Here is a 26,129-nt window from a genome sequence, read left to right as displayed (position 1 = left end):
CAGGTACTTAGTGGCAAATTGTGGGTATGGCAGCGAGGCGACAACAAATGGGAGATAGAGGTTACATGTCCATGGTGTCTCAAGGATCAAAGATACCGATCGAGTAGGGGGTTTGAATATATGGTTTTGACTATTTGTAGGAGGTAACTATTTTGGTTCGCCAAAGTTTAAAACAAATTGGACATAACCACTAAGCATCCATGTTAAGTCGATGATGCTTGCTTCAAGACCCACTGGTGCTACAATAGCTCAAACAATGCTCCAATCCCTCATCCACAAAGTATACACCACTTGTTTGAAGGTTCGCACTTCAGTGTTTAATAATTGATGACAACCAAAAAGAGTTCTAAAGATGGAATTTTATTCCATCATTAAAAACACTCTCAAGAATGCAGCAACCAAGGCAATGTATGCATTGTCCATTGACATAGCAACAAATTGGTCGTAAGTTGATCACATCCCCCATTCAGGTACATTATTATGTGAACTTGTGCGAGGTGGTAGACAGTGAGAAAAGAAGTTGTGGTGTATTCTACATATATATAGTATTGTTTGTTCTCTTTGTCGACGCCTGAGTGGTGTCGAATCGCCCCCTAATATGTATCTACCACTACAACAGACCAACCAGTGTGAGCTACACCAGACCAACCAGTGTGAGCGAGGGTGAGAAGTGAAAGTTTGGAGTTGGGCATGTTTTCCTTCAAGTCTTCAACTGTATATAAAGTAATATAGTCATTGTACTAGATCATGTTTAGCATAGCTTCTATCTGTATATAATCCTACTCGTGGGAGAAGTTGATGATTAGAAGTGCCCATCGTCTTAGTACACCCAAACTCATGTTGTACTATGCTAGCGAGCATGTGTTCCACTAAGAGGAAGAGAGAACCACAACTCAGAGCTGCTCATGTGGCACAACCCGTAATTGGTGCGAGCGTACATGGGCTGGTGCATTGTCTGTACATGGGCTGGCCTACCAGCTTATGCGGCACGGCGGCCCGTAAACTCCGCTTTTGCAGCCCAATCAAGGCTGCTACCAAGTAGTACCCTGGTCCCCGGAATGCTGAAGGAATTGAATTCGAATGAGGCCTGAAGCCAGCAAGCAAAGAGGTTGTTTAGTTCGCGGAATTTGGGAATTTGGTTACTGTAGCACTTTCGTTTTTATTTGATAATTAGTGTTCAATCATAGACTAATTAGGTTTAAAACATTCGTCTTGCGATTTTCAACCAAACTGTGCAATTAGTTTTTTTTCGTCTATATTTAATACTCCATACACGTATCGCAAGATTCGATGTGATGACTACTGTAGCACTTTTTGGGAAAGTTTTTGGGAACTACACACAAACGCAGCCAAAGCAAAAGGAAGCAACACGCCACGACAAGCAGGAATCTGCACTGCAGCTCTGACCATGCACAGCACACAGTGCCAAGCAGCATCCTTGTCCCCGTCGCCGTGTCGGCACGTTGGTAGGGTTAGGGTCGGAGTAGTAGAAAGAGGGTGTCATGCCGATCGGTGGTCCACTCCCATTGACAACAAGATTACACTTCAATAGTTTACCAGATGAGGCCTCTGATCTCCGGTAACTATTGTTCAGCTGTAATTACAATATGAGGTTCAAACAAAAAAAAGTGTTTACTCAGATGAGTTGAGGAAAAAACAGGAGCAAGTTGACCCATGACCGCAGTCGTAGTGAGCTCTGAGCTGGCCTTGGCTCTGTTTCTCGCAGCAGCTGAAGGCGCCGGCACGAGGCCAAAACACTGTCGGTGCCCGTGCCATCATCAATCCCTAGAGCCCGAACAGTTGCTATACTTGCGTCCTTGATCCTTCACATGGCCATGGTCTCCTCCAGAGTCCGGTCCACTGCTAGGGACGAACCAACCAACGTTACTTACTCCATTTTATTATCACTTCACACAACAACATAAATTTCACTGGTCTGACTAATTGGCGAACGCTCACTATAATTAAATTTAGCGAACGATTCTCCGACAGCTGCAAACTTTCCTTTTCAAGAAAATAATTATTCCCGCCTGCTTCCTTTCCGGGCGGTGACGAGCGTGCGTGCGCCTCTTTCTCTTTTCGCGTGCCGAAGAGCGCTCTCACACCTAAAGCCAACATTTTCTTTCTTTTTTTTAACACATGTATAACTTACACTAACTTAGTTACACAGCATAACTTCAAGGAATAAGTTAAGCATGCTAAGTTATACAACATTTTTTTTCGAACCGAGACCAGCGCATAATTTAAAATTTGAGAATAGCTACAAGAATAACATTCCCTTTTGGATTCATTAGCATTTTTCTTTTCGTTTCAAGACCTAATCATTCGGGAACATGGGAAAAGAGTTTAAAAATAGGTGGGGGAGCAAAATAAAAGTAACTTTTACACTCTATACTACACAACAAATTCCATAAGATGTTGCAAACTTGCATAACAAATTTCATAATAACTTTCATAACTTCTCGGCAGCTAATCAGAATCTGTGTAACAAGGTTATTAACCATCTCTGTGTCTTCACTAAGATATGCAAAATATTTAATATTTAAAATAATAAATAAAAATAACAAAGTTGACAATAAGAAAAACATAAGTTAATAGAAAAACTAAGATGATTATGTAACATAGTGTGAAAAAATATGAAACTAAGTACAGTAAGTTAATCAAATAAGTTAGATAGCATACACATGAAAATAAAAATTAGATACATAACTCTGTATAGTAAGTTAATCAAACAAGTTAGGTATCGTACACATAAAAACACAAGTTAGATACATAACTAGGTATAATAAATTAATTTGATAAATAACTCTATTATTTAACATAGCACAAAAAAACATTTAGAACAAATTTATAGAGTAACGTAAGAAAAACAATTGATTACATAATCTCGTAAAAAACAGAAGAAACTATTTCAATAGCAATGAATGTAATAACTTAAGTAGAAAACCATACTAGTTATACCTTGTTGATCCAGAATTTGAAAGCTTTACACCCTGACAAATTTGCGAACTGATTTTCATGAATGATCCTGAGAATAACCTTTTGTAACCTGTTAGCTAACAATTTTGTCAGAATCTTCACCGATGTGTTAAGTAAAGAAATGGGTCTAAAATCATTGATTATCTCAGGATTATTCTTCTTGGGGATCAAAGTGATGAGAGAGGAACTAATGCTCTTAAGATCAGCACAGTGATTGAAGAAATCCCTACACAAAGAATAGATATCCTGTCGGTGTTCTGGACCGGCGGGTCCTTAACCAACTAGTAAATTTGTAGTGCGTGTTCCCAATTCCGGATGGTGATGCAAAGAGACACAAAGTTTATACTGGTTTGGGTAATGGGTACCCTACGTCCAGTTCGAGAGATCGATCTTGTATTCTTTGCACCGAAATGCTCGTAGTAGGGGGTTACAAGCAGGGCGAGAGAGGGCTTAGTCCCAGGTCTCTTCGTGGTGCGGTGTGGATTGCTTGAGATGTTGTTCTCAAGCCGTGGGCGAGCTCGGGTGTTCGTCCGTGCGTTTATGCGTGAGTTCGTCGCGTGAGCCTAGGTCTAATCGCCTGTGTCCGATCCTTCTCCGAAACGGCCCAGGTCCCTCCCTTTTATAGTTGAAGGGGGGACGAGGATAATACATTCGCTAGCTACACGACGTCGTGCGGACGGAGGAGGCATGTCCGAGCCCTGTAGCCTATTCCTGTGGCGGCGTGGTCGATGGAGTGGTCCGTCCTTGAAGTACTGGGGCGACGCGCCGGTCACATCCGATCCTGTGCGTCGTGGGAGCTCCAGTGTTATCTCGAAGCGGGCGCGGCAGTCGGCAAATTGTGGGTATGGCAGCGAGGCGATAACAAATGGGAGATAGAGGTTACATGTCCATCGTGTCTCAAGGATCAAAGATACCGATCGAGTAGGGGGTTTGAATATATGGTTTTGACTATTTGTAGGAGGTAACTATTTTGGTTCGCCAAAGTTTAAAACAAAATTGGACATAACCACTAAGCATCCATGTTAAGTCGATGATGCTTGCTTGAAGACCCACTGGTGCTACAATAGCTCAAACAATGCTCCAATCCCTCATCCACAAAGTATACACCACTTGTTTGAAGGTTCGCACTTTAGTGTTTAATAATTGATGACAACCAAAAAGAGTTCTAAAGATGGAATTTTATTCCATCATTAAAAACACTCTCAAGAATGCAGCAACCAAGGCAATGTATGCATTGTCCATTGACATAGCAACAAATTGGTCGTAAGTTGATCACATGCCCCATTCAGGTACATTATTATGTGAACTTGTGCGAGGTGGTAGACAGTGAGAAAAGAAGTTGTGGTGGATTCTACATATATACAGTACTGTTTGTTCTCTTCGTAGACAGGGATTCAGGCTCTTTCAATAGCAATGAATGTAATAACTTAAGTAGAAAACCATACTAGTTTTACCTTGTTGATCTAGAATTTGAAAGCTTTACACCCTGACAAATTTGCGAACTGATTTTCATGAATGGTCCTGAGAATAACCTTTTGTAACCTGTTAGCTAACAATTTCGTCAGAATCTTCACCGATGTGTTAAGTAAAGAAATGGGTCTAAAATCATTGATTATCTTAGGATTATTCTTCTTGGGGATCAAAGTGATGAGAGAGGAACTAATGCTCTTAAGATCAGCACAATGATTGAAGAAATTCCTACACAAAGAATATATATCCTCTTTAATGATATGCCAGCTCTTTTTGAAGAAGAGGCTGTTAAACCCATCAGGGTTGGGGCTTTATTATTCGGCATACTCAAAATGATAGAGTCAATTTCTTCGGTGCTAAAAGGTAGGACTAATCCTTCCAACTCATCAACTAGGGTGATAAGATCCTCTAGATCAAACATGATTTCATCATTCAGAGATACCCCCAACCTGTTCTTAAATTCCTGCTAGAATAAAGCACTTTTCTCCTGATGGTGACCATTCTCCCCTCATGACTAAGAATCTAGGATATTGTGTTCCTTCTATACCTTTCAGTGGCCATGGAGTGAAAGAATTTTGTATTTTCATCTCTTAGTTGAATGAATCTTTGTGTGAATCTTTACTTCCAATATTCTTTCTACATATGTAGAAGTCTATGTAAATGAGTTTTGATGATGGATCTCAAATTGCTTTCCTGAGTGTATAGGTTCCTATGCGATGAGGGACCCATATTCACATGGGCCAACTCCCCCTTGAAGAGGCCCAATAGGAGTTAGTGTTGTAGCTTGTGAAAATCTTCCCAACCGAAGGGTCGCTTGTAAATCGCCGTTGTCTATATATAATACCAAGAGCATAAGGGCAAGGGTCTCTCTCCTCTCCTACTATTTTTTTCGCAAAGCCTAGCCGCCACCTCACTCTCTCCCCTTGCGTGATGGAGCCTTTGTCCCAGGGCCTTCTTCAGCTAGCATTCACCGAGGAGCCTTCACCCTCGACCTTGTTCGGGACGCTTGTCCCAACAGTGAACTTTGTAACAATTTCAGTAGTCCACAAACTTATACGTGGAACCGAATTTGGAAGATAAAATTCAGATACATCTAGGAACTCAATATAAATTACCTGCCATTTGATAAAAAGCAAATTGTGAATACTAAAAAATGAACAATGAAGAGTAATGACATGAGCTATAGGAAGAAAAGAACTATGAAATAATTACCATTACCATTAGCACAAACACACAGCCAAATAATTCAGATACACCACATGTTGTTTCATACTGCTGGAATTTGTGAATATATTCGACCAATTTGTCTAAAACAATTCCAGACCAATCATATGTTGCAATTTTATCAGGTTTCAACACAAGAGAACAGAATTCTGGACTACTGGATTCAAACTGCTTGGACATAAGAAGCAAGTTACAAGAAAAAGTGTGAAAACCTTCTTGAACTTGTCACCTTCTAAATCACCATTGATCATAGCCATAAGCTCATTGATCGTTGGTACTTGCTACAACATTTGATATCCTCAGTAATGAATCTTTTCATATTATCATCAGATGCTCTCGAAAGAGAGAAGCCACAAATTGGGATTCTTAGAACTTGATGTACTTAGTGTGACGTTATAGTCACAATGTATCCAGTTAGTAAGATGAGACTTCTTTTACTAACATCAAAATGTCTCACGAGCCATAGAACAACTGATTTTGCGATATACCCACATGACGAATCTAAGAGATGGTGGAAACAAAGTGTCTGAACAATTTTCCTTTGGGTCAAATTCAATGACTTGGCAACTGACCTCAACTTCGGTAAAGATAATTTTGTCGTGAAGTATTACAATTGAACAAATAGAATGTATATTAAAAAATTATGTGCAAGGTAGCCAAAATTATGCAAATTTGGCTGTATGAGAAAATGAATAGAATAAAGTGAATAACATAGTTTGGATCCATCAACTCTATTTACCTTGTCCTTGCTTCTATATTCATGGCATGAATTTGATTTCATCTTTGATCTGCCAATCTAAACATACAGGAATCAACGATGTACCAATGGATATCTAATTGGGAAGTACCGAAACACAGAGATCCGTAGGAGCGTTGCCAGTACCAGAAGAATCAGATTCCTAAATAAAAGAACATAAAAAGCACAATATTACCAAATATTAATTTACAAAAGAGTTCTTCTAGTGATGCAATCCGGGATATAATGGAACCCACACTCAACAAGTCTCCTTAGGTTTCATATGTGATGACAACTAAGAGCTAACAAAATGATACCAAATTGAAAGGGGCACATGCACATTAGGCAATAAGGTTAGATGAAATGTCTTCAGAGCATAGCAGATATTTATGATTGATGCCCAACATACCACCACAAGTCTTGACATTCAATGCAATACTATTTACAATTTTAATCCTACAATGATTAACTATCTATAAATTTCAGGAATGTCTACACTATCCTCAAATATGATGTGACAAATTTTAACATGAAAATGTCAGTCATCTTTGCAAAAGAGAGAGACAATGCTGATCAAAATCAAACAGCACATGTGCGGGAAAGAAATGGTCGTTTTACAGATTTTTCTTGCAGGATCAGGGAGCTTGCTTTATCAGTCAAGCTCATGTGCTTTACATGCGTAGTAAAACCAGCTTAAATTTCTGTGGATGCATTGTGCAAATAAAACAACAACAGCATCAACAGAACTATTTTAAAGAAGACAAATAAATAAATAAACTTATCTGACTGATACTTGAACTAAACAAAACTAAGAAAGAAATTGGCAAACAAACTTCTTACATCATTTCTAGAAGACTCCAACTCAGCGATTGATGTGGACTTTACTCCATCAGAATCACTATCTCCTTGATCAGCCATCTAAAAATAAACCAAATGTATTTCATAAGAAAAAAAACAGAATCACTTAATAAATCCAACCACAAATTGTAAGCAACTCCACATCCTTGACCTTCCCTACGGACGCTGCTCGCCGCCGTTGCCGCGTGCCCAGGGCCAGCAGGAACGCGGCGAGCGCCACCTGCATTGCGACGAACACGCCGGCGAGCACAACCATGAATAGCTCGCAGAAGTTGAGCAGGTGCCACTAAGGATGAAAACGGACCGAAAAAAACAGAAAATACCTCTATTGTTTTGTTTTCATATTTTTTGACGGAAACGGGAGCAGGAGCTGGACAGCCGAAAGCGGAAACAGTAGCGGGATAAACGGTAATACGAAAACGGGTAAATACGATAGGAAAATAGACGGAAACGGACGGTAAGCGGGAACTTAGACCAGGATTACATGCCACATGAACTCTCACAGGGGCGGATCCAGAACGGGGCTGCGCCCCGGGCTGAGCTGCTGATTCACGTTCAAAACAGTCTGATCTTGCTTTCTAGGTCTCATTTTGTCTAATTAAGATCATAGTTTTTTAGGCTAAACACCACATATGTTAAAGGGGCTACATGGACTCGCCCCGGGCTGCAGCCCGGACAGCCCGAGCCCTAGATCCGCCCCTGAACTCTCACACATATATTAAAGTTAATAAACAATTCCTTTGTAAAAAAGAAAGAATGAATAAATAAATAATTTAAGACACCTCATAATTCACTTGGACTAATCTGCTCATTAGCTTGCTTACCGTTCGTGCGTGTGCTGCTGATACTAGGCGCCTCAGCGCCTGTACTGTGTGCTATACCCCTATACGGAAGTGCTGCATGCCACATGGGCCACGGCCACACACCAGTAATCAACACGTTTTTTTTAACACACTAACAACATGGAAAAGTTCGCACTAGCAGTAGCAGGCTTCTCCTACTAGTAATTAGCAAAAGGCACAGGATACGGAGATGAAATAGATGGGCCGAACTAGTAGGCCTCATGTTTACGAAGCAGGCCAGCAGGTTATTCCGGATAAGCTGTAAACGGGATGAATACGGGATTATCCCGGTCAAAAACGGTATTCCGTAAATATGGACGGAAAAACCCTCATCTACGTCTTCGTTGGGTCGTCACGTGGAATGGACGGAAAAGGAAAGGGAGCAGGACGGAAAAGGAAAGGAGACAACGCGGTCGGATCGTTTGCTCGAATAGAAAGCGGTGAACGATCGCCAAAGTAGAATTGGGCTATCCGTATCCTTTGCTATATAATGCCACCAGCACACGAAATATGACCTCGTGCTCTGGGTGTGCCTTCATGCGCCATGACTAGCGAAAAAACACCCCTCAATTGCAGGAGCAAGAGCTGCAGATATAGTGCGTAGCAATCGAAAGAGCCTGAATCCCTGGATGTCTGAATGTTCTTCAGCAGTCAGCACTGCTGGATATGAAACTACCACCTACCTCTGAGGCCCCCGGTTGGTGTTACAAGTAGTACAACCTTGGGTTACATCACAGTTCAGGAATTTCGTTTCACTAATCCTAGCTCAAGGCTCCTTCAGCTCTAGCTCTACTGCTAATTCCCCGGGGACATCACTAGCTAGCACGGCAGTAACCAAGAACTGCTAGCAATAAATTAAGCTGGGGCAACACTGAGACGGTGTCCACTCCCAGCAACTAACAACTGATCGGTCAACGCTAACGCCTATCTCTTCTCTTAGCCTACCTGGACGTACACGCCAGCACTGGTGTAGTGGTGTTGCCGTCCGGCCATCTACAAGCCTGTGGCCGTTGCCTCCTTGAAGCTCTTGGTGAGCCAGATGGCCGTCTCCCTGGGGGACACCTTCTCGTCGGGGCCGAACGGCCGCAGCAGGACCCCGAGCTCCTCGTACCGCTCCTGCTGCAGCAGCTGCGCGCTGAACTCCAGCAGCCCCTCCAGCGCCTCCGCGCGCTGCTGGTACGACGTCGTGTCGAACCGCCCCTTCGGCTGCTGTCTCAGCAGCAACCACCCCGAGGACCCGCGGCTCGACGCCGCCGCCGCCGCCGCCGTGGTGTCGCGACCCGAGGACGAGTCACCGCCGACGCCGTCATCACTCCTGCCGTTGTCACCGTCGGCGGCTGCCCACCGGAGCGTCTGGGCAGTGCACTTGTCCTTGGTGAGGGACCGGTCCACGAACGGAGGCATGGCGAAGGAGCAGGAGCCGCCGCCGGCGGGTGTCGAGGGCTTCACGATCGAGAACACGGGGTCCTCCCACGAAGCTAGCGGGAACTCGGCGATCCTGTCGATGCGAGGCGAGTTCACGGAGACGTCAGGGGACTCCAGCTGCTCCAGGATGCTAATGCTGCTGCGCTTCGGGTTCGGGGTCTCAAATACTGGCAGGGGAAGTGATGCTCTGCGGGCCAGATGGCTGTGCCTGTTGTCAACTGGTGTTCTTGAAAACTGCTGATGGAAATGGGAAAAAGGAAAACACATAAGTTTCAGTATCAAGGAACTATCATCTTCACGCACACAACAAAAATAACTTGAAGTTCAGTATGACAACTAAATGGAGATATCAATTGCCAATGTTTGGTCTTTGGCTCTTTTCTGCAAAAGGAGTGGCAACACATAAAAACGCCGTGCCAATGTTTGGAAGCCATGGTGATACATCTTTGCCAAGCATAGGTGGAGGTTCATTAATAGGATATGTGCACTTTTGTTATGTCTAGGTGCTTTCGTTTATTCCGTTGTGTGTTTCAAAGATGTAATAATAGATGTCCTTGTGCAACATTTGTTGACGCATCGGTTAGGATAATTTTATCCCTTATCTAAAACAAGTTGACTATTTATATTTTGATGGGTCAAGTTAAAAGAAGTTTCACTGACTAGAATCCTAAAGTGGTCTACATTAGGGATCTGAGAGAGTACGTGATATATATGCAGTTACCCACTCGGAAATATCACATGCCTATTAAAGGATGTTATAAACAGGGTTCGACTGATTTTTATTACATACCTCTGTATGACTTGTTCTATCATATGATGCTTGTGGAGCTTCTAGCCGATTCCTTAGAGTTGTCATCATCTTCCACGGAGTCTTCACGACATTTGAGGTCCTTGATGCTACGGGTTTACTAGTAACCTCAACCTGGCTGTCATCAATGGATAGCTCTTTGACACTCTGTGTGGTGGTGTAGTCCTTTATACTCCTAATAGACCTGATAGATTTTTTATCAGGACAAGGTGTGCTAAAGGTTACTATCCTTTCACTGCCTAAAGAGTTCCTCCTGCTCTTGCTTCTGCAATCAGGCTCTGCGGTGAATGTCATTCTCTTTTCACTTGGAGATTGATGAACAGGAATTATACTGTGGGAAGGGTGTGATTTCAAATGCACTTGCAGCACATACGGTTGTAGATGTGGATGCTTAAGTAGTTCAGCTGCCTGCTTAAGAAAGTTATGTAAGGACTCATAGAGGCCTAGAAAACATTGTCTTAAATAATTGCTCTCTAAGAGGGTTATAAAGTCTTATTACAATTGGCCTGTGCTCTGGACTTCTCCGTAGCATGCTCCTAACAAGTCCTCGACTGCATGAGGTGAAAAGTTGTTAAAAAATGCCACAAGTAAACTAAAAGTAAACATAAAAAAAACATAAAACCAATAAACTCACAATGCACCAGAATATCTTGTTGGCAAAGGTGATACTATCGACTTGGTAATCTTGTTGATAAGGGCTTGCATATCCTGTCAAAGAAATGATGAAAGGAGAATTAGTTAAGCCGCAAGGTTATCTAACCATTAGGTCAGATAAGCACATCAATTTCTATATGCAGATTCCAAATCAGGGCTGCCAAAACATTCAGTTGCACCCAGAATTTGTTTCAAACTCCTAAACAGTAACATATACAGCATAAAAACAGTGCGAACCTAGCTAAAGCCATCCACATAAGTCGAACACAGCAGAAGAAAAACATACATGAAGTTACTTAAGTACTTAACCATTTAATCAAATAGCATGCACAGGCAACAAATAAGCAGTCAATAAAAGAATTTTCAGAACTTACAAAAGCTTTAAAAGCAGGTTTGAGTGCAGTCATTTCATACATGCAGCATCCTGAAACAGAACCAAACATGAATTACAGTCCAACCCATAACCAAAGCACCATGTGCTTGACATTTCTTACATTTTCACCGATGCCTTACCTAGTGACCAAATGTCAGATTTGGTACCATAAGGTATATCAGCCAGAAGTTCTGGGCACATATAGGTTGGTGTTCCTACAACCTGCACCAGGGCAATATGTGCTGAGTGGTGACTGAAAATGATGGTACAGAATAACAGAATCAAGTGAAGTGAAGTGTTGTAAGTGCTAACCGAGGATGCTAGATCATCAGCGGTCAAAATTTTTGCAAGCCCAAAGTCACCTGCATTTGTTTATAAGGCAAATTAAATTGCGCCCAAAATTATGTACTTGCTAGAAAGCTTGCCTTGTATAGAGTAGTGATAACTGACATACCAAGTCTTATATTTTGATCCCTAGTAAGAAATATATTCGAGCACTGAAATAAATAAAGATCAGCTTTAGAAAACATATTTTCACATTGTACAAAAACACGCATGATGTACTTCAAACATAGCAGAACTATTACCTTCACATCACGGTGAAGAATGTGATGTGCATGCAAATAGTCAAGGGCCATGAGAAGCTGCACTAGCCACTGGCAAAGCTTCTGCAGAGTGAGAAAACAGTTCATATGCATGCCTTTGTTACCAGGAATCCCCCAAAAACATTTCAATGAAGATTAATTCATGAACTGTACCTCTTCAGAAAAGTGGGTATCATTAGCTCTTTTAATAGCTTCAGCCCTGGTAAAAAAGCATGTTAGGGATCAAAATGTTCTAGAAGTTCATCGATTGAAGCACTAATAGCATATTTCACCTCAGAGAGATACATACATGTCTCCTCCCTCGCAATACCCTATAACAATGCAGACGTAGCAACCCTGAAATTGAAACATACAGTGAAAAATGATGTAAAATCATAGTCCATACTATCAACTTGCTCCAAAATACTCCTGGTAGTTTCAACGGAAGTCTCATGCAAGCATATTTCAGGTTTTTTTTAATCTCTCTTTTAAGGATTGCCAAGTATCATAACGCTAGAAAAGGTAACTCGTTTTCCTATTTACTCTTATACTAACCTTATCCACCCATGAATCCTTGTACTCGACAATGAATGGATTCCTCACTGTAGCAATGAGCTGCATCTGCAATGATATTTCAGTTTGCTAAGTGTAACAGAAACATTGCTAACGTTTAAGTTCAGATCTCAGTTTGGTAAGCAGTAGCATCATCATGAGAGCAACAGTTTGTGGGAAACCAAACCCTGGCAAGCACTAATCATTCTGGACGGAGAGTTGACATTGACAAGCCATTCTTGGTAAACAAAAGACACTGTTTGTGAATCATAACTAGTAGGCGCAAAATTGATCCGTGCAAAGCAGCAGCTGCCTATACCTCCTGGTGGGCAGACCGGCGAGTGCGGTCTGTCTGACGCGCAAGACGGATCTTTTTCAACACATACCTGCGCATGTTCAGACTCCCAATGATCAAAGTGGAATAAGATGGGGGATACAAAAAAGTGTTAAAGCAGTGTAGTGGTCTCACTTCTTCCTCTCCAGCTTGTGCCTGACCAGAAGAGCAGAGCCAAATGCTCCTTTACCGATCTGCTCCAGCACCTCGTACTGATCCATGCTGTCTTAAGCTCAGGAAGCTGCTCGTTTTTGTTCCCCTGTCCTGAAAAGAAAATGCAAGAAATCAGAACGATTTTCCTTAGCATTGCTGTGATTTGGACTGAATAAAATGTGGAAAAAACAAAGAAGGAAACAATTAACTTGAGGGCTCAAGATTAATCGTTTGCCTGTAGGCTCGGTAATTTTGACTTAAAGAAGTGCATTTAAGCACTGTACAGCTTCATTATTGCAGGGGCAGTATATGTACTGTAGTTAAAAAATTACAAAGCACAACTTTAATGGTCCTAATGGCGACAAATTTTCAGTGCGGATACGAAAAATAAAGGAAGTGTCGCCACGTGATGCGAAATGAACTGCGGGACAAAACTAGCCGACAATGTTGAAGTTATCCATTTTGTTTGAACTATAACGCGAAGCTTTGAACCCCAAATGCCAAACTGACGAGCTCATGAAAATGCCGGATACTGGTAGATCCTGAAAAGGCAAGTGTTCCCCGTTGTTTGAAATCCAAAAGCAGACAACTGGAAGCCCAGGAAAAAAAACTAGTATATTTTTTTCCAACAAAGAACTCAAATACCAACCCGAAAAGGTCCAAGAGAGAAATGCTGAACAGGACGAGCACTAATGTAAACCCAATGCGAGCCTCCAAGTCCAAGAACTCACCAAAATCACCACAGGAAATCTTGCAAGCAAGAGAAAGAACTGAAACCCAGAAATGGCAGGCAAAACTCACCAAAAAAATCCCAACTGGCAGCTGCCGGCGGCTCCAAGAACTGACCAGAGTAGCTCAAGAAGCGCTCTCCCGGAGCAGCCGCCCGCCCAGGAGCAAAGGGGAGGGCGAGAGACCCGTGGTGGTGTTCACCCTTACTCACACAGATCTCGCCGCATTTGATCAGAGAGAGAGCTTGCGGGAGGGAGGGGGGGGGGGGACTGAGTTCAAACTTCAAACCCGCTGGTTGTTCTGGAACCTCAGCATTTTATATGGATAAAAAGGAGAAAAAAGTGAAGGCTAGAGGGAAAGAGTATTCGGAAGAGGGGGGAGAGAGCCATGGAAGCTGTAGAGAGAGAAAGCGACAGGAGGCGAAGGAGAAGGGGATGCAGGGGGTCGTTTAGTTGGCCAAACTTTGGAGTGGCCAAATTTGCATAGTGTAAGATTCTCTGCTGTAGCATTTCGTTTGTATTTGGTAATAATTGTTCAATCGTTGACTAATTAGGCTCAAAACGTTCGTCTCGCAAAGTACAACCAAACTGTGCAATTAGTTTTTGATTTCGTCAACATTTAGTACTCCATGCATGTACCGTAAGTTTGATATGACGGAGAATCTTCTTTTTGCATAGTGCGAAAGTTGGGATTTTGGGTGAACTAAACATGGGCCAGGTGTCAGGCGGGGGGCGCGGGGCGGTGCGGGATGATGCCGAGGTCAAATCGATGCTTTTGATTTTGGATTCTGGCAATGGGGCCACGTTTAGATTGCAAAAAATTGCAACTCGATGAATAGTAGCGCTTTCGTCTTATTTGGTAAATATTTTCCAATCGTGGACCAACTAAGCTCAAAAGATTCATCTCGTGATTTCCAACTAAACTGTGCAATTAGTTTTTTTTTACCTATATTTAATGCTCCATGCAAGCGGCTAAAAATTGATGTGATGGAGAGAGAGTGAAAAAACTTGGAATTTGGAGGTGATCTAAACAAGGCGTGGGTTTGTGCTTGTTGCTTGTTGCTTGTTGCTTGTTGTGCTGCTGCTGGTGGATATATTCATGTATGTATAGGCGTGTACCGTATACGGTACGGCATACGGAGGGGGAAATCGAGGGCACGGATTTGTGTCTTGAGTCTTGACTCTTGATACACTGTACCAGATATATGCTCGTGCATCGAGATCATAATTTTTTTTGACTGAACCTCGTTACTCGGATGCAGACGTGTGAGCTCCGAGGATTTCTTATTAGATGCAGACTCCAGTATTCGTATTCGAACCGGGTAGGATGCGGACGGATGCGCTGGAGGATAATTCGTATAGGACGTGGATACATGAGCAGGAGCGAGATTTGGTATCATCAGATAGATGATTACTTTAGAGTCTTTATAGGCGTAGAGATAGAGATAAACTACGTGATTTTATAATTTTATCGGTCATGTTATTTTTTGTTATCTCTACCATTCATTAAATAAAATTTCATCTGTAATTCTAAAAAAGAATCATCAATTAAATAATATTTAATTAGTGTTTTTATCTGTATGTCAAACGATAAACGATCGGTTACCTCACATTTCGTTATCATTTAGACTAAACGGGCATTTAAACGGAATTAACGGACTATTAAATTGAAACGGTTTACCATTACGTAGGTTTTACAGGCTTTAAACGCTAAACGGGCTAAACGGCTTCGCGTACAGTCCATCCAACTCCAAACGAAAAATGGTTTAAGGCATCCCTGCGGTCTCCGAGATGGAGCCTGTTGACTTGATTTGTGTAAAAGCATATTATGGATAAATGATATTATATTTTATTAAATATTTTTATGATAAACTTAGTTGCATCATCAACAACAGACGTGGTCAGTTTGTATAATTTTCGTATATGCATGGATGAATCAAAGTTTAATAAATGACTAACTAGAATGACAAAATAATTTATAATTATAATATCATAGGGGTATAGCAGTAGTACTAAATATATGTAGATGCAGGTTTACAAGTAACCAAAACACTCCGATAAGTAAAACCCAACAAAACATACATATCATGGTTGTTTGGGTCGGATGAGCTAGCTAGTTACTAGTGGTACTAAAAATTAGCTCAAATTAGCTAAGGCTAGCTAGTTGGCTAATACCTAGTTGAAGGCTTGATGAGAAAAATAGCTCACCTATTAGCCCTTTCTGTTTGGATGTGCTAGGGCTAATTTTTAGCTAACTATTAATTAGCTCTTGTAGCCAAACATGCCTATAATATATGGAAATTATCTCTAGAATGTTTTTGTGTTTTTAAATAAGTGATGTACTTGTTTTTAAGCTAGGTAATGTGCTTTATTTAGCTGTTTTACTAAATATGTAGATGGAGTTTTATGTAACTAAAATGCTCACGTCAAGTAAAATCCAACAACGCGTGTATGCTCTCTCCGTCCTAGAATAAACGCACCTCTCGTTTCTCGGAAGACGTTTGTGAGTTAGGCCATGTTTAGTTGGCTACCGATTCGGCGGCCGCCGGATTTTCTAGGCTGTATCAACTACTGTAGCGTTTTATTTTTATTTAGTAATAATTGTTCAATCGTTGACTAATTAGGCTCAAAACGTTCGTCTCGCCAATTATAACCAAACTGTGCAATTAGTTTTTGATTTCGTCAACATTTAGTACTCCATACATATACTGCAAATTTGATGTAACGAAAAATCTTCTTTTTTATATAGTGTCAAAGTTGGGAGTTGGAGGTGAACTAAACATGGCCTTAGGAGGCTTCGAAAACCAAGAGTAGCTCAGCTTTTCCGACTCTCGACGCATATTCAGTCATTTCCTGTCCATGTAATCTAGGGCACGTGGTACGTGCAGTGACTAGTACAGTGTCAACGTAGTTCTAAGAAATTTTATACGATGTAGCAAGGCCGGAGGAAAAGACATCTTGCTTATCGGGAACGACTATTATCTGCGTGCTGTATATACTTGGGAAAGCAGCAAGGTGTCGTTTCTACCTGGCAGTTTTGTTCCGTCTCGTCGCCAAGCTAAACCTCGATCGAAACGTATAAGGTAAGAGTATTTTGTAGGAGTACGTGCGTTTATTTGTGCGTCGTCCCGAATAGTGGTAATATTTTTTGTTTTGTGCATGGATCTGAGTAAGACGTACGTATACTACGTACGCTTTTAATTAAGTGCGTATCTCCCAAAGACGCGTACGTACACAACGAGGGGCCGCTGCACAGTATATATATTATTGTATAGTAGTACAATATAAGTATAGGAGCATACGTATCTGTTGTTTTCTTGGGAGGAATCTGAATCTCTACGCGTATAGTATATATACTTCGTACACAGTACTAGCTCGATCGTCTGAAAATGCAGTGTGGTGTACGTTGGAGTGAATCTTACACAGCATACGTACTCACTGTGCTACGTGCGCACTGGAGTCTGTTCGGCTGGACTTATACGATCGTATACGATCGTAGATTATAAGCTGAAACAATATTTTTTTCTTATACCAAACCAGCCAGCCGTAAATAATCCACGATCATTTACGACGAAACGAACCGGCGGCTTATTTGGCTGCGGAGTCACTCCAGGGCCGTATAAAGATGGCAACGGGTACAAAATACCCGCATGCCCGCGGGCAATCGACCCGTTGGGCAAGGATATGGGTGCGTGAGTCTGCCCGCGGGCACGGATACGGGTACGTCCCTAAACCCGACGGATATTAGCTGACGGGCAAGAAAATGTTCTACCCGCACCCGCATACCCGCCACACCCGCTCCACAACCTTATCCCTTTGAGGTGGCGTTTGGCTGCAGAGAGAGCGCAAGCTTTTTTAAATAAAATAAAACAAAGAGCTAGGGAGCCACACACACGCGCAGGGAGCCAGGAGCCGTCAGGAGCAATCCTCACACCGGCTGCCCACTCGCCCATTCGGCCTTATCCCAAATTCCCAATCTTCAGTCTTCACAGTCTCACACACACGCGCAAGGAGCCAGGGAGCCAGAACCCGCACTTGGAAGGGGACCCGGTGGCCGGCGACGAGATCTGGCGGGCACACGGGCATGCCCGCGGGCAAGGCATGCCCGCGGATAGCGGGCGTGGGCACAGGATGACACCCGTGGCGGGTGACGGGCGCGGGCGCGGGCACGAAATTTTCGTCGCGGGCGCGGGCACACGACACTGGTATCCGCGGGCATTTTGCCCGTTGCCATCTTTAGGGCCGTACCTACGATTTGGAAGACCCTGAACGAAACTCGTGATGTGGCCCTAAAATCTATAAGAAAATAATATAACAAAAGCATAATTTTACTTTATTATAAAGTTTTAAATATACGTTGTTCTTACAATACTTAGAACATATCAAATCTTGATGCTAAAACAATACAAAAGTACTTAAGCAACAAACTAACCTTATATTCTAGTTTCTATTGAAAAGCATCATTCTCCTAGTATTCTTCGAAATAAAGTCTTTAATTATATCTTCATACTTGATCATCTCCAAGATATCATTTTCAAGTGCTATTGTTGCCAACCCATTGAGTCTTTCTTGTGTCATTGCACATCGCAAGTAGGACTTCAATAACTTGAGTTTCGAAAAGCTTTTTTCCGCAGATGCAACGGTAACTAGAATGGTTAACAAAACTCTGTATGCAATAATGGCGTTTGGGAAAGAACCATGCTGTTTTAAATAATTAAGAATATCAAGAGGGCCCATAGATCTGTCAATATGATCTTGAATGAACTTTAACTCCATGTATAATTCTCTTCCATCAATATGTGAATGTTCTCCACTTTTAAGTTTAGCTTCTAGATTGACACAAGAAGAAAGCAATTTTCTATCATCCAAGGAACGCAACTTATCTGAAGTAAATAGGAAACCAAAATTATTTTGGAATTCCTCATATTGTTCAAATCTCCTAGAAAGTGAAACTATGGCTTGATCAACAACAGGTATAAAATAATCACGTCGAAATGAATCTTTTGCAGATTGCGAAGGAGAAGATGCATCATCAGGGCTCTCACCAAATTGTCTTTTCCTTTTGATCTTACGTTTGGTGCGAAAAATCGGATCAATTTCTATCTCTAGTGCAATTTCTGTTGCAACTTGCAAAGCTTTTGAAAAGCCCGTTTCTCTGTACTCTTTGAAAAAGAATATTAGCTCTCGTACATTTTCAATGGCAGTATCAATATTCATATCCTTTGCTTGTAGCTGCTTGCTGACCAAATTAACAGCGGATAATAGTTCATACCAGATGAGTATTGCCACTAAAAATTCAAAGCTACCAAGCTCATTGTCTGCTAAGGATTTAGCTTCACTACTTGACAATGGATCATCATCACTTTCAGCCACTTGCAGCAAGGCCTCCCATATTTCTTGCATCTGGAACCTTATAGCCTTAACACTATCAACATGACTCTCCCAACGAGTAGTTGACAATGGCTTGAGTGTCAATCCTGTAATGTTATCCAAAAGAATCTGCCATTTCTTAGTGGATTTACCAAATGTCATATAGATGCGTTGTATGACTCCAAAAAAATCTTTTGCTTTACCACAAGACTTGGCCATATCACATAATGTTAGATTCAGACTGTGACAGCCACAAGCTGAATAAAAAGCCCTGAGATTTATATCCAAAAGTTTCTTTTGTACCCCTTGATGTTTCCCTTTCATATTTGACCCATTGTCATATCCCTGCCCTCTCACATTGTCTATATCAAGGTCAAGATTCTTCAATTCACTCTGTAAGACATCAAACAATCCTTGTCCACTAGTATCATTTACCTCCAAAAATCCTAAAAAGGATTCTTCAACACAAACAGAATCTGAGGACATATCAACACAAACAGAAGTACTCCTAATTGCATCAGCGAGCAAACTTATTAACTCGTTCTGGATGCCATGACCCAGATAGTGCTTATGAATTTCATCATTGGTGATGCGCCGAACATGCTCTTGGATAACAGGGTCAAATTCAGCAAGCAATTGAACCATTCTTAAGAAATTTTCATTGCTATCTTGGTATAACTTGCTATTACTGCCACAGAATGCTAGATTATGTGATGCAAGAAATTTTACAATCAAGATAATTCTATACAAAACTTTTCTCCAATGCTCCCTTTCCTTTTGGATTTCTCTTTGAACAACGTTGTCAATTGTTTGATCATTCTGCAACCTGAGGCGCAACTCATACCAAGAAGCCATATTCGAGACATGCTCTGCACTAGTTTCATGCTCTTTAAGTCTAGTGCCAAAATGATTCCAATCACTAAACCCATCATGAAAGGACATTGATGTCGCCTAGGAGACCTAGAGGGGGGGGGGGTGAATAGGCCTGTAAAAATTCAACTCGAAACTCTGTTAGAACAGAGGGCGGCACTACCGGCCTTATAGGGCGGCACTGCCGCTCTTCAAAAATAAAGCAGACAGCGTTGGGATTTCACAGATAGTAACCTGACCCTCTCAGCTGCTCCATCCTACAAATTCAACTTAAAACTTTGTTAGAATAGAGGGCGGCACTACCGCTCTTTAAAAATAAAGCAGATAGTGTTGAGATTTCACATATAGTAACCTGACCCTCTCAACTGCTCAATCCTACAACAGAAAGATAAAATCCAGTTCGAAGACTGGATACCACAGAAATCTCACACAAGAGAGGATTGAGCTACCTAACCCTAACAACAGCTACCAAAGAGCAGAACCGGCAAGAACACAAAGTGAAGCACGCGAGACACAAAATTTATCCCGTGGTTCAGCTCGCCACTAAGGCTTGCCTAAGTCCACATTGTTGAGGCATCCACAAAAGGATTGACTCGCCACCAAGGCTTGCCTTGCCCTCATTCTCAAATCAAGAGAATGAACTCTTAAAGTAAGGGGTAATTTCTTAGCTATAGGATAGGTTACAAACCTCCCAAGGCTGCCACATGAGTTGGCAAGCACAAGGGCGGCGCCTAGCCGGCTAGGAGTAAGCTCCAAAAGTAACAAACCCTAGAACCGCCGGCCAAACGTGAACCAAATGCTCTTAGACTTTGGGAATCAGTGGATCTTCTCTCTAATCGAGTTTTGCTGCCTTTTCTCTTAAGTTTTGATGGTGAAAATCAAGGATTTGTGATGAGGACATCACTTCTTTAGAGGTACCCACTGATCCTCCAACCATCATGCAAGGTCCAATGACCCGGGCTCGAAAGCGACAACTCAATTTAGAGGTGAGCTCGTTCTTAAGCGATACTTTTCATACTTTTGAGAATAGACTACTACCTAATGATGTTATCTTGCTTATGAACATTGGAGAGGGTCATGAAGGACTTAGAGGAAGTGGTGGAGGTGATGATGACCAGCAAGGACATCCAACACAAGCCGGAGGCCCAGTCCAACAAGAATTCAAGTCTGCCTTGGCCTCCAGGACTAGTTTGCCTTAAACTGGTCACTCAGGATGCATCCGGACTCCGTTTTCGATGATCCACATATGGATGGAAAACTAATTTGACAAGGAAGCCAATCCAAGTGGTTTCACATCAAAAGCTATTCGGAATCAATGGGAATCATCGAAACAAGTCAGCGTCTAGAATCTACCAGGATGCTGCGACACCGTCTTTTGGTCCGTTGGACCATGTATCGAGTTTGAGCCCATTAGGGGCGTGTCCAGGGGTCTTGCATGACCCTAGAGTCTTCATAAACATCCGCTGCCCCTCCCTTAGGGTTTAGGTTTTGTTTTAGATCAATCTGTCATTGAACAGTCGTCATTATCGGTTCGTAAGACCCCAACTTCGAGTGCTTAATCATTCATCTGCAATTGTCACTTTAATTGAGTTGCTTTTTATCTTGTTCTTGCTTGTGTTCTTTGATTCGTAGCAGGGATTAGCCTTCTTGGCGAGGTCAATCGGATTGTGACATGGTTGATAACCAGAGGAGACGTGGTGCTAAGGTTGCAGGGTTTGGGTCTTTATGATCTAAAGCCGGATCAGTGTGTCGCTCTCCGAACAAATCGTTGTTTATCTTGAACCTGACGGAAGATCGGGATCCCCGTTCCCATTAATTTGCTTGAGGGATGAAGGAGCAACAATGGAGAAGAGAGAGGTGAGCTTTGGTCTGTTCAGTTTCGAACTGAACCGTTGGAGAAGAAGGCTCTCTGTTGTGGGCCAACCCAAATGATATTTATACCTCTTAGGTCCCAACGGTCGTTTATGGGCGGCACTGCCGCCCTAGCCAAAATAGGTAGAATCTAAAGATTTTTGGCTGGCTGCTTTGGCTGGGTAAGAGGATATAGATTTATAGTTTTGAGCATCTAGTTACACAGTTGACCAACTGAACTAGAATCCCTCTTTATAGTACGGCTTTTCCTAAACTCAAATTCAAAGCATAAAAGAATATAAATACCTTTGAGCTGGTTGCCACTTAATTTGGCAATTGAAAACTTCTATTATCGAATATGTTTCTCATTCTCATTATACCATGATTATGTGACTTGAACCATTTCCATACATATGAGTTCACCTTCATGGAGAAACACAATATCTTTCTTTCGGTGAAGAATAACCTTTAAGCTTGTGAATTAAATTAGCACAACATCTTCTTATTGATTTTCTATGAATAAGCTCAATCACAAGAAGACATTAGTAACACAAGCACTAGTTTTCTATTTAGTAACCATTTATATGTGGATGACAAGTGGGTTACCAAAATGGAGAAACCTCATAACATGGACTAAATCTCCCTTCATGTCTCATACACATTCTTTTGAGTGGAATAGAAATGTAAATGTGCATGGTTGGTCATTTAAGTCCAAAGGGCAGATTTAACCCATATTATGGTGAGTGGCTAACATAGACAAATCTAATCCAAATTAGCTAGAGAGAAAATACATCACATGATTTTGGATTGATAGCCTTCATATAATAGCACACTCTATTTGAGAAACACATTCTCATTTAGTGAGACTACATAAATCACTTAGAGAGAAATATTAGTCTCACAACTCTAGCCATAGATTAAAGTCTCCTTTTATAAGTGCTCTAAGTATTTGAATTTCTCACATAGCACTTTATTCATTTAAGAACTTGAGATTTTCACTCTATGTCTAGGTCATGGCAACAATAGTGTAATCAATTTGAACTATGCCAAGAGATACTCACAACCATTATAGCATGTAGATGCCCATAAGATGAGAATGAGAATTTGGCAATCTAACATATGACAAGATTCTATCAAGTAGGAAGTTCTTGACTTGTGAGTAATAAGTCCTTTTACTTGACTTGAGCTTGATTCTTTATTCTTGGCCATTTTGAAATCCACTTGTATCCTATTTTGCTTGATGTGGATGATCAATTCAATTTTGATCATATTTCTATTCTATGACCAGCAACCAATGAATATCCTCAAGTGCTTCTATTATCCTAAGTGGCTACACAAGACACAAAGGAGTTTAGCTTCAAATAAATTGCACTTGAGATTTAGATGTTACCACCCTTCTTGATTGTAATAGATGAGGTGGTCTTTTCATCTTCATCTTGCACATATGAAGGTTATAGATTTGTCCATGAACTAGAGTGGAGTCAGCTGCTACTATGTAGGAGGGATGGCACTGCCACCCTTGGGTGTGGCACTACCGCCCTGCTGATTTGCAGCAGGGGTGTGCTGCACCTCTATATCGGAGTTGTTAGTGGAATTTGGTATAGCAGCAACTTGAGGAGCTTCCACTTTTGTAGCATGTACTTCTTGTGGTCTTATATCATCAATGGCCATTTTTTTGATTGCCCCACAAGGTGGTTCCTCATTACCTACAACATGAATAAGATCTTGCTCTACTAGAGAGCCATTAAAAGCATCATATGGCAAATGATTCATTTAGACTTGAAGTACTCTAGCCACTCTTAATAATTCACAAACACACATATATTTGTGAACTATTAGAGACTACACATGTCAAGTGGCTAGCTAGCAAGGGTTAGGTACTAGTCACCGAGATGAATATGAAGTTTGATGTATTTCCATTGATTCATCTTCAGGTCAACCATATAAGGATATGCAATGTGAATTGATTGATAGCTTAAGTGAATATTTTCAATCAACTTGCTCAAGCACCCCAAAGCTTCATATCACCTTCAAGTACCTACAACACTTACTAAGCACAATTTGGTACCCAAACTATGTTGGGTCCATTATGGTTAGTGACAAGAGACTTAGGCACCCAAATGGCCTGTGTGCTAGCACATGGTGAACCAATCACCTTTCTAGCACAAGTGTCATTTTTGGGCCTTCTAAGCATATTTAAATCAATTGACAAGTTGAGCTTAGAAGTGTTACCCATGGGACAATCCTTACTTAAATGTCCCTTTCCTTTGCAAGTGTAGCATAGGCGGTTCTTGTTCTTTCTAGCCTTCTCTTCTTGCACTTTGCTTGCTACCTTGCTAATGAACCTCTTTGTTGATGATGACAAGCTTTCACTTTTCTTATTAGGACATGAGCCAATTTCATGTCCCTTCTCATAACAACCATAACACTTCCTCTTGCTTCTTCTTGTCTTGTTCTTTGGAAGTGTGGCTTGATCATCGACCTTGTTGGAACACATAGAAGCATTGTGTCCCATGTTGGAGAACTTGACATGAGCCATCTTCTTCTTCTCTTGGATCTTGCTCACGCCCTTCTCTTCTTTCTTCAAGGGGCAATCTCTGACATGGTGACCGTCTTTCTTGTACTTGAAGCAAGTGATGAGAGTCTTCTTTGATTGACGTTGCACCTTGATGGCCTTGGAAACTTTCCTGTTCTGTCTAGGTGTGGCACTACCACCCTTGGGGTGCGGCACTGCCGCAGTCTATGCAGCTGGCTAAACTACTGCATTCTAGACAGATTGCACTTCTTTAAGTATCCCCTTCACTTTGCCATTGTTGGACTTGTAACCCTTTTGATAAGGCTTGATGCATGCATCGGTTGGTCCCTTCTCAAGCTTCTTCACCATGTCTTCATGGTTATCTTGAGAAGGTTGAGCATTACACTTGCCCTTCCATTGAATCAAGTCCCTTTTTAGCATTTCAACTTCTTCCTTGAGCTATTTATTTTCTTTTGCAATGGAATCATCACAAGTTTCTACAATTACATGCTCAACGGAAGGTTGGCTTGCTTGAGAGCAACACTTGTTAGCACATGATAAAATAGATGAAACTTGTGTATATGTGCATTTGTGAGTGTGAGGTTGGTATGATTTTACCATTGTTACCACAACCTCATGAGCAACTTCTAGCATGAGATGAGACTCCATAAGCTTCTCATGAGAGCACAAAAGCCCATCATGACTTTCTTGCAAAGTTTCATTTTTACTAGTAAGCCTTTCCAACTTGTCTTTGAGCATATAATTCTGATCTTCTAATTGAGCAACACAAGATAGAGAGTTAATAGTATGAGTTTGCTCAATTAACAAGTTTTCATACCTTTGGACCAAGCTAGCATGAGAGCACTTAAGCTTTTCATGCTTTTTGGTCAACTTCTCCAAGCATTTGATCTTTTCAACGAGAAGCTCTTCTTGCTTGTAGAGATCTTCTTCTTGCTCTTGAATCTTCTCTATGAACTTGATCACTATCAACTTGTCTTTCTTGCTTAGACGTGCAAGGTGTTGATTGATCTCATCATCATCACTACCACTGTCACTGTCACTCTCACTCTCACTCTCACTTGCCACTTTCTTCTCTTTCTTTGCCATGAGATCGATATGCGAAGTGGTATAGAGAGTTGAGCTTCTTGATAAGGTGGATTCATCATTTGGCTTCCACCGATCACAAGCTTCTTCTTCCTTCAAAATGTTAGTCTCACAAGAACTAAAGAAAGTAGAAGTACCACATGTAAAAATATTATTCTCACCAACTATTTCATTACCATCCAATAAGTCATATGTTGGCGAGGAAGTGGATGTGGCATGATCAAATAGGCCTTTTGAGAGAATCACTTGAGGCTCATCATTTGTCGATGAAGTTGAGCATTTCTCAAGTGGTTTTTCCAATGAGAGGTTGCTCTCTTCACATTTGGAGTTGCCATACATTTCCTTGAGCGTGGTCCAAATGATATGAGCATCACCAAGTGGTTTACCATCTCCAAATATGACAACATCAAGTACATCTTCACTCAAAGCACTAAATAAGATATTAGCAGCTTGGGCGTTGAGTTGTAAGCATTTCACTTCCTCTCTAGATAAGTAGATCAAATCATCATGAGGAGGTGAAATGCTCACATCTATAATCTGCTCTATTTAAGGACCCATGGTCCTACAAACATCAAGCACACTAGCAGACCAAGATGTATAATTTGAGCCATCTAAAAGTAAAAGTTCTAGAGATACCTCCTCACTTGTCGACATCGTTCTCTCAAGGCAGTTAAGCCCGAAATTGAGAGCCAGGCTCTG

The 26,129-nt window shown here is 41.5% G+C and overlaps 2 protein-coding genes across 4 annotated transcripts; both read right to left on the bottom strand.

Annotated features, from left to right (window-relative positions):
- Positions 1–8,732: 8,732 nt before the first annotated feature.
- LOC136471235 (serine/threonine-protein kinase Nek2-like) lies at positions 8,733–13,966 on the bottom strand. Of its 3 annotated transcripts, none has more exons than XM_066468968.1 (15): positions 13,794–13,966; positions 12,975–13,103; positions 12,825–12,891; positions 12,509–12,574; positions 12,264–12,310; positions 12,128–12,173; positions 11,957–12,037; positions 11,824–11,866; positions 11,682–11,731; positions 11,510–11,591; positions 11,371–11,420; positions 10,977–11,050; positions 10,842–10,893; positions 10,325–10,750; positions 8,733–9,771 (listed from the first exon to the last, which is right to left on the bottom strand). In XM_066468968.1, the coding sequence occupies exons 2-15, from the start codon at positions 13,058–13,060 to the stop codon at positions 9,103–9,105; spliced, it is 1,839 nt and encodes a 612-aa protein (XP_066325065.1). In that variant the 5' UTR covers positions 13,061–13,103; positions 13,794–13,966; the 3' UTR covers positions 8,733–9,102. The 3 variants fall into 3 exon arrangements, with proteins under 3 accessions (XP_066325065.1, XP_066325074.1, XP_066325078.1); XM_066468977.1 differs by having other exon boundaries at positions 8,733–9,768; XM_066468981.1 differs by lacking the exons at positions 12,509–12,574; positions 12,825–12,891; positions 12,975–13,103; positions 13,794–13,966 and having other exon boundaries at positions 12,247–12,268.
- Positions 13,967–18,160: 4,194 nt separating this feature from the next.
- LOC136451177 (uncharacterized) lies at positions 18,161–19,735 on the bottom strand. Its single transcript, XM_066451929.1, has one exon. It carries the CDS (start codon positions 19,733–19,735, stop codon positions 18,161–18,163), a length of 1,575 nt encoding a protein of 524 aa, XP_066308026.1.
- Positions 19,736–26,129: the final 6,394 nt, after the last annotated feature.

Source organism: Miscanthus floridulus, chromosome 1 (assembly GCF_019320115.1).
Source record: "Miscanthus floridulus cultivar M001 chromosome 1, ASM1932011v1, whole genome shotgun sequence".
NCBI classification, from domain to species: Eukaryota; Viridiplantae; Streptophyta; class Magnoliopsida; order Poales; family Poaceae; genus Miscanthus; species Miscanthus floridulus.
This window is presented reverse-complemented; position numbering and strand designations above follow the sequence as displayed.